The sequence below is a fragment of the Anomalospiza imberbis genome, chromosome 22 (genome assembly GCF_031753505.1).
Source record: "Anomalospiza imberbis isolate Cuckoo-Finch-1a 21T00152 chromosome 22, ASM3175350v1, whole genome shotgun sequence".
NCBI classification, from domain to species: Eukaryota; Metazoa; Chordata; class Aves; order Passeriformes; family Viduidae; genus Anomalospiza; species Anomalospiza imberbis.
This window is the reverse complement of record NC_089702.1, coordinates 6,500,830-6,509,648: the sequence shown is the minus strand read 5'-3', so window position 1 is coordinate 6,509,648 and position 8,819 is coordinate 6,500,830. Positions and strand designations below refer to the sequence as shown.

The 8,819-nt window shown below is 60.8% G+C and overlaps 1 protein-coding gene across 1 annotated transcript; it reads left to right on the top strand.

The window, feature by feature from the left end:
• Positions 1-4,924: 4,924 nt before the first annotated feature.
• Positions 4,925-7,011, top strand: TMEM106C (transmembrane protein 106C). The gene is made up of 7 exons (XM_068212739.1): positions 4,925-5,124; positions 5,243-5,306; positions 5,670-5,829; positions 5,910-6,050; positions 6,195-6,244; positions 6,494-6,547; positions 6,888-7,011. The coding sequence occupies exons 1-7, from the start codon at positions 4,932-4,934 to the stop codon at positions 7,009-7,011; spliced, it is 786 nt and encodes a 261-aa protein (XP_068068840.1). The 5' UTR covers positions 4,925-4,931.
• Positions 7,012-8,819: the final 1,808 nt, after the last annotated feature.

The window sequence follows — 8,819 nt, the reverse complement described above, 5'->3', positions numbered from 1 at the left end:
TCCCCGGGCCCCGGTGTCCCCTGCCCGGTACCCGAGCCGTGGCCCCGGTGTCCCCTGCCCGGTACCTGGGCCCCGGCCCCGCTGCCGCCCCCGCCCCGCCCGCTGCCGCCTTTTGACGGGAACCGGCGCCCCCGGCCCCGCCCCCTCCGCGCCCCGCCCCGCCAATGCCTGCGCGGCACCGCTTGGCCCCGCCCCCACACACCAAATTAGGTCAGAGACGGGCGGGGTCACGACGAAGGGGGCGTGGCCAGGATTTGCACGTGGCCCCCGGTAGCGCGGGGCTTTCCCGGAGGGGCCGCTCGGGGTCCCGGGGCCGCTGCCCGCCCGCTGCCCCCCGGACCCTGCTGACCACCCGGTGCCCACCCGGTTTTCTGCTGACCACCCGCTGCCCCCGGGACCCTGCTGACCACCCGGTGCCCACCCGGTTTTCTGCTGACCACCCGCTGCCCCCCGGACCCTGCTGACCACCCGGTGCCCACCCGGTTTTCTGCTGACCACCCGCTGCCCCCCGGACCCTGCTGACCACCCGGTGCCCACCCGGTTTTCTGCTGACCACCCGCTGCCCCCCGGACCCTGCTGACCACCCGGTGCCCACCCGGTTTTCTGCTGACCACCCGCTGACCCCCGGACCCTGCTGACCACCCGGTGCCCACCCGGTTTTCTGCTGACCACCCGCTGCCCCCCGGACCCTGCTGACCACCCGGTGCCCACCCAGCTTCCCGCTGACCATCCGGCTTCCCGCTGACAACCCGGTTTTCTGCTGACCACCCGCTGCCCCCCGGACCCCGCTACCCCCCCGGTGCCCACCCGGTTTTCTGCTGACCACCCGGCTGCCCCCCGGACCCCGCTGACCAGCCGGTGCCCACCCCGTTTTCCGCTGACCACCCGGATTCCCGCTGACCACCCGCTGCCTCCCGGACCCCGCTGACCATCCGGTGCCCACCCGGATTCCCGCTGCCCACCGGGCTCCTGCCGCCCGCCCGGGCTCTGCTGCCCACCCCGTTCCCGCTGCCCACCCTGTCCTTGCTGCCCACTCGATCCCGCTGCCCACACGACCCCTCTCCCACACCCAGGAGCGCCCAGCTGGGCAGGGGACCCTTGGGGTGCCAGCGCCCGGCGCCTGGGGGCTGCCCGCCCTCCCAGAGGTCCGGTGAGCTCGGGCAGCTCCCAGTGAGTGCCCAGTACTGTACTGGGACAGAATAAACGCCACCAGCACCAGAGTGCCACCCCCAGCACTGCTGGCTCTTTGCAGGCTGCAGCTGCTCCCGTGGTCCCCGCAGAGCCCCGAGGGTGATCCGAGCCTGGGGATCCGCAGGACACCTGGATTTGTCTGCTCCTGAAGGATCTGAGGGTATTTGGGACAGGGCAAGAAACGACCTTGACCATACAAAATCCCAATTTGGTGACTTGGAATGTGGGATGTGGGGCAGAGCCAGCTCAGCCCAACCCAACCCAAAGATGCCCCGTTGCCTGGGCGCGCTGCACGCCCGGTCTAAAAAATGGGGATATTCGGCAATTTCCCCCTTTCCATCCTCAAATCCCCAGCCGGGATGCAGCCACCCGCAGCACCGAATAAAGCAGCGAGAGGCGCTCCCAGAAAACCCCTGCAGCTGCTCCCAGGGTTTATCGGGTGTCCCCTAAACCCAAAATCCCGGGAGCAAACGAGCCCCCGGCGCGGCAGAGCCCCCGCAGCCGCGGGCACCGGGTTCAGCCGCCGCGGTTTGCGTGGGGAAAACGCTTCGAAATCGCCTTTAAATTGATTTAATGAGGACGAGGAGGGGAAAACAACGTCTGGGAAGAAATGGGAGCTCATCAGAGGCAATTTCGTGGCGCGGAGGGATTTCGGGAGGGTGGGGAGTGGTGGAAGCTGCTCATCCCCATCCCGGTGCTTTTGGGATCGCAGCCCTTCCCATGCCAAAAAAAGTCCCAAAATCTCCCAGGGCTTTTCCCCACTGACACGGCCGTGCACCAGACCAGCGTGACGCATTTTCCATACGAGTTTTTACCTTATTCCCACCGGGAATTTGTGCCCCCCGGGCTCTGGGGAAAGTCTGTGGCCGAGGAGGGTTTGTTTGAGGGTTTTGTCTCCTGATTTCCTGCTGCTTTTCTGCCCTCGATCCACCCGGCACCAGGGCTCCGGGGCCAGATCCCGGCTCTGCTCCGCATCCCCGGGACAGCCGGCATGTGCAGGATTCGCGAGGATTTAATTCCTGCACGGAATTTCATCCCTGCCTGGGAATTCCAAGAGCTGTGAGCGGGAGCCGTGCTTTTTGTGCTGCTCCAGCCTGGAAAAAGGGATCGGCGGGGCTGGGAGAGGAGGAGGATGGCCCGGGGATGTGGAGTGGCAGGAATTGGGATCCCCAGATCTTCATGGAATGGTTTGGGCTTGGAAGGGACCTTAAGGATCGTCACTGCCACCCCCGGGATTGTCCCTGCACGGGGCTTGGAGCCACCTGGGAGGGCGGCACGTGTGGGATAAGCGGGGCTGGATGAGCTCGAAGGTCCCTCCCAAAAAATCCTGCGATTCCAAGATCCCGTTCCAGGGCTCAGAAATCCCTGAGGGACACACGGAAAAGAGGGGGAAAGCCCCAGCCGGATATTTCCCCGTCCTTGGAGCAGCGCTCCCTCATCCCGGAGCTCCTCCGGGCATGGGTCCGGACTCGCCCCATCCCGGGAGAACGGAGATTTCCCGGGAAGCGCTTCCACAATCCCGCCTGGTGGCTGGAAAAGGGGCTTTCCCCCCTTCCCCCCATTCCCGCTGGGTTTGGGGGCAGAAAAAACTTGCTAAAAAAACCGGGGTCCAACCCTGGACGCGACAGGAGCCGAGGGGAGGCTGCGGGGGGGGTTCTGGGTTCTTTCCCTGCTCTGGGAATTCTCTGCGGAGTCGAGCTGATCCCGCAGCGCTTCCCAAGGGACTGGCAGGGATTTCTTCTTTCCCGATCTCTCTCCCTTCTCCTTTTCCAGCCCTTCATGCCACAGACCCCGGGAAGGCGCAGGAAGGAGACGGGGTAGGGAAGGAGAGCCGGGAATTCTCCCCCCGCCTGAAATTTCGCTCCTGGGAAGGACAGAAGAAATGATCCATAAAATTTCCATGGGAGACGTCTCCCGCGGCCGGGCAGGCGGTGCCTCTGGAGCTCACAAAATATTTTAATTTCGCCGTGAATTTTATTTTGATAGTCTGGGTGATTTGGAGAGGGAGGGATTTCGTTTTCCACCGGTTTTCTCTCGGGTGTGGTGGGAAAAAGTCCCACGGGAGGGAATTTATTGAAGGAACACGGACCCGGGAGCTGTCGGGGCTGGGGGGGAGGTGGGAGGGAATGGCCGGGGGGCATTTTCCCCCAGAAGCTGAGAGGTGCTGCAGGTGATGCTGGGCTGGGCTGGGACAGGTGGGCTCCGGCTGCTCGGGACCGGGACAGGTGGGCTCAGACTGAACCGGGACAGGTGGGCTCAGACTGTTCCGTACCGGGACAGGTGGGCTCAGACTGAACCGGGACAGGTGGGCTCAGACTGAACCGGGACAGGTGGGCTCAGACTGCTCGGGACCGGGACAGGTGGGCTCAGACTGTTCCGTACCGGGACAGGTGGGCTCAGACTGCTCGGGACCGGGACAGGTGGGCTCCGGCTGTTCCCGGGACCGGGACAGGTGGGCTCCGGCTGTTCCCGGGACCGGGACAGGTGGGCTCCGGCTGTTCCCGGGACCGGGACAGGTGGGCTCAGGCTGTTCCCGGGACCGGGACAGGTGGGCTCAGGCTGTTCCCGGGACCGGGACAGGTGGGCTCAGGCTGTTCCCGGGACCGGGACAGGTGGGCTCCGGCTGCTCGGGACCGCTCCGTACCGGTGTGGGCCCGCTCCGGGCTCTCCCACTGGTGTGGCACGAGTCTGCACGGGTGTGATGGGGCTCATACTGGGACAGGCGTCCCCGAACTGGGGCCTGTGAGCTCCATACTGGTTACAGCCCCGCCCCCTCCCGCGCGTGCGCGCTCCAGACGGGACGCCCCCGCAGCGCGCACGCGCGCGATTTACACCACGCCCCCGCCCTGCCACGCCCTGCCACGCCCAACCGGAACCACGCGTTGCTTCTGCGCGTGCGCCACGCTGACCACGCCCGCCACATGCAAATGAAGGGTGTGGTCGCCGCACCCACCCCTGACGATCGGCGCATGCGCTGGGGGGGTGAAACGACGGGGCGTGGCTAGCTAAACCCCGCCCCTCCTTGTGACGCGGCGCCCCATGGGTGCGAGTAACCCCGCCCACCCCACGTGATGGATGGGGGGAGGAAAAACGGGCGGGGTCACGGCGAGCCCCCGCCCACCGCCGGCCCGCGCGGTTGCCATTAGCGACGGCGGCTGCGCGCGGGGGCGGGGCGGGGCCGCGGGCGCGGCGGGAGCGGGAGCGGGAGCGGGAGCGGGGCGCCCCCTGGCGGAGAGCGCTGAGGGAACGAAGGGGTGTGTGAGGGGCCGCGTCCGGGCAGGGGCGGCTCCGCGGGAGCGGCTCCTGAGGGTGGGGCCCTGTGAGCGGGAGCTTCCTGAGGGAGGGGGGCCTCGAGGATGGCGGTGTCTCTGAGGTGGGGGTCCAGAGCGGGGCCTGTGCCTCTCGAGGGGTCTCAGGGGCTGCGCCGTGTTCCTGAGGGGCCGCGGACCAGCGCCGGGCCTGTTTCTTGGGCCGGGGGCTGCCCGAGGGGAGGGGATGCTGTCTCAGGGGAGGAGGGGGTGCCCTGGGGTGCGCTGGGTTTCGGGCGGCTGGAAGTGGAGCCCATCCAGGTGTCCCCTTCTCCAGGGAAGGCCCTTGTGGACGGGGGCACTTCGTGGTGGCTTTGGGACCCCTGAGAGGGGCCACCGCAGCTTAGAAATGGCTTTCAGACCCCTTCAACAGCCCCGAGCTGCTGCTGCGGCCTCTCGCAGGCGACACCGCCGTCCCCGTCGGCCGCCACCATGGGCTCTGTGCGTTCCCTGTCCGCCGCCAGCGCTGCCCCGAGCCCGAGGAAGGCCGAGGATGAGGAGGATGGGCATTTCTTGGCCAGCCAGGAGCCCCTGGAGGACGCGGCCAAGATTCCCTACATGGAATTCACGGGCCAGGACAGCGTCACCTGTCCCACCTGCCAGGGCACCGGCTGCATCCCCACAGGTGGCTGCTCCTCTGGGGGGTAAACATCCGGGAACCCAGCTCTGAAGAGCAAAAAAAAAAAAAAAAAAGAAAAAAACAAAAACACTTTTCAACGTGTTATTCCCATTTTGCTTCCCAGAGCAGGTGAATGAGTTGGTGGCTCTGATCCCCTACAGCGACCAAAGGCTTCGTCCTCAGAGAACGTAAGGGAGGAGTTCTTTTATCACTTCAGGGGTTGCTTTCACCTGTTTTCACCCCCAAAAAAAAAGGATTTAAAGTGTGATTTTAAATATTTCTACCACCATCCCACTCCCACCTTCCATCCCCTCGCTGGAGTTCTGGGAGCAATTGCAAAAAGACCCCAAAATGCTGCTTTGGTTGCTCAGTGCCCAGCCCCAAATGTGGAAAGGGAGGATTTTGAGCCATTTTGATATTAAAAATGGGACAGCAGCTCTTGGGTGCCTCTTCCAAGGAAACCAAACAGGGGGTGGGTTTTTTTAGGATCTGAATCTAGCAAAGGAGGTGAAGAATTTAATTTTTTTGGGTTTTTTTTTTTCTTTTCCCAGGAAACTCTATGTGCTGCTCTCAGTGCTGCTCTGCCTGCTGCTGTCCGGCCTGGGGGTTTTCTTCCTGTTCCCCCACTCCGTGCTGGTGGACGATGACGGCATCAAAGTGGTCCAGGTGTGGTTTGACAGGAAAAACTCCGCTGTCCTCCTGGCCATCACGGTAAAATTTCAGTGGATTTGGGAAAATAAATCACCAGGGGAACGAGCCAGCGAGGTCAGGGTTGTTTTTGTCCCCTCCAGGCCACCCTGAGGATCAGGAATTCCAACTTCTACTCGGTGGCAGTGAGCAGCCTGAGCAGCCAGGTGCAGTACATGAACACCGTGGTGGGCAGCCAGCAGCTCACCAACGTCTCCAGCATCCAGCCCCTGAGGGACAAACTGGTACTGACGGGGAGTTCTGCGAGCTGCACCTCGCCGCTGCAGTGTCCAGGGGCCACAGCTGCTTTTGCTCTGCCCACTCTCTCAGGAATGGGGTTGAAGGGTGGTGAAGCTGCACTGAAATCTGATTTTTCCGCTCTGTTGCAGGTGAATTTCACCGTGAAGGCAGAGCTGGGTGGATCCCTGTCCTATGTGTAGTAAGGATTTTACTGCTCCTTGGAGATACCTGGGGAGGGAGAGGGTTGGAGCTGCTTTGATTAAAATTTGGGAAGTTAATCTAGAAATCGCTCACTTTTCCTGCTCAGTTCCTTGGCCAGGAATTTTCTCAAGGTGTTGTGAGATGGTTTTGTTAACACCAAAGTGAAAAATACCAGCAGGAGCTGCCAAAAAAGCCTGAAATTCCTCAAGTTTCTCACTTGCTGACCAATTTCCTTGATCTTTTCCAGTTTTTTCTGCACTTTGCCCAAGGTGAAGGTCCACAACATCGTGATCCTCATGAGGTGGGTGCCGCTCCTGCTTTGGGTTCTTGGAGCTCTTTTCCCACCTTAAAGATTCTGTTCTGTGGTTCCTGAATCCCAAGGGGCTTCCAGCCACGGATTTGGGCTCCAGGGAGAAAATCCTGCTTGGATTTTTAGATTCCCCCCAAGTCCACCTCAGGGCCAGGTTTTAATCCAGCCCAGGGGGGTAAATATGGGGTGGAGCACACAGCTCCCTGCAGAGGCTGCAATTCCCACCTTTTCACCAAAACCCGCAGGAAATGGTGGTTTTTTTTTTTTTTTTGAGGAAAAGAGGAGTGTGTGACGAATACAAACCTGCTGCCTTGTCCCTTTGCCCTGCCAGGACCTCGGTGAAGCTGTCCTACATCGGCCACAGCGCCCAGAGCACCCTGGAGACCTTCCACTACCTGGACTGCAGCTCCAACTCCACGGCCCCGCTGCCCGCCCCGGCCCGGGCGGCGCCCTGAGGCCACCGAGGCGCCCGAACCCCCCGGACCGGCGGCACGGGCGTGAGTGGCTCTGCGGGGACAAACCCGGCAGCTCCGGGGCCCTTTGGGGTGCTCCTTCCCTTCCTTTTTTTGTGGAGGAATCTGGAACTTTCCCTCCTGAATTAAGGGCTGAAATCCCGGAGATTTTCGGTGGTTTGCACCTGTTCTGGAAGCTTGGAGCCGTCAGGGTGCTGCGGGGTAAATGGATTTAATTTTTGAGAGTAAATGTAATTATTTTTTTCACGGGAAATGAGTTTATTTTCCTGCTCAGTGGTGGCAGCACCTCAGGACCCCGAAAGAGGGACAGTTCCCACCTCGAGTGAGCCTCTGTAACGTCCTGGAAGGAGGCAAAGGAGCCCAAATCTTTGGAATGAACTTCTTCCTCATTTTCCCCCTGTGGCTCCGACCCCTTTGGCATCAAGAGGCTCTTCCCTGGGGTTTGAAATCCGGGAATTTGCTGCTTTTTGTGCTCCACTTCCCAAAGCAGCAGGGATTGGAGGGGGTTCTGTGGGAGGCTGGGATTCCAAGGCCTCCCTGCCGGGAGCTGGACATTCCTGCCAGCCGCTATCCCGAGCAAAATCCAGCTGCCAGCTCGGCCCCCGCAGCCCTTTGGCATTTTGCCCCTTTTTGGGAGTTTTTTTCCTGGAACTTCAGCCCTCGTTTCCCGTGGGATTCGGGAGCCAGACACAGCTGCGTGTGAGAGGATCCTTCCTCAGTGGAAAAATTACTGGATTTTTGGGTGACAGTGGCACAAAATCCACACTTTGCTCCCTTTTCCAGCAGGAGATTCCTGCCCCTGCAGCGTGTGTAGGGCTGAATTCTTCATTAAACCTGATTTGGATCTTTCCATGCACTGTCCTTTATTTTTTTTTTTAAAGAAAAGCTCTGGATTTGTCCTAAATCCAGTGCTCTGCTGGGATTGCTCCTGTGGTGCTTTTTGACCCAAAATTCCTGTTTTGCTGATGGATTTCCGTAGAATCCCAGAATGGGTTGGGGGGGATGCTAAAACTCATCCCCAGGGATGGGGAATCCTCTGGGAATTCCATCCTGGGGCCTCCCTGCCCTCACAGGGAGGAATTCCTTCCCAAAATCCCACCCAAACCTCCTGATCCCAGTGGGAAGCCACTCCCCATGTCCTCTCCCGCCGTCCTTTATCCCAAATCTGTCCCCAGCTCTCCTGAAAGGTCACCCTGGAGCCTTCCCTTCTCCAGGCTGGAAAATCCCATTTTCCCCAGCCCTTCCCAGGATTTTCTGGGGGAAAATGAGGGGAAAAAAACTCGACCAGTTGCCCATTCCCAGCTGGGACCAGTGCCCAGAATCCCCATCCCAACCTCCTTCCCTGGTGACCAATTCCCTCTGAGTTTTCCTTCTTTACTTTAAGGAAAAGGAAGAAATCCCAAACTCTGCTTTTTCTCCATTTTCTTCCTCTCCTGGCTGGGTTTAATCCTGATTTTCTGGGGGAGTCTCCCCGCATTCCCTTTACTCCCGGCCCCATTCCCACTTTTCCAAGGATCCTGGAGGGTTTGGGTGGGGGCTGCCCCCAGGAGGGACCCCCGAATTTGCTGCTTGGCTGCGCCAGGAGGGGAAAGATTTGACCCCAAACCCTTGGTGCAGAGCCCCCCTCATTAGGAGAGCGTCTTAAAGGGCACTTTTGGGTGGAAAATCCTCTTTAATCCCCCAATCCCTCTTAATGAATTTCCCCTGCCAATGTTTTGGTGCTTGGCCACACCTGGCAGCTGCTGTACTTGAAGCTGGGAGGGTTTGAAACTCAAATTCTGCCCCAAGAT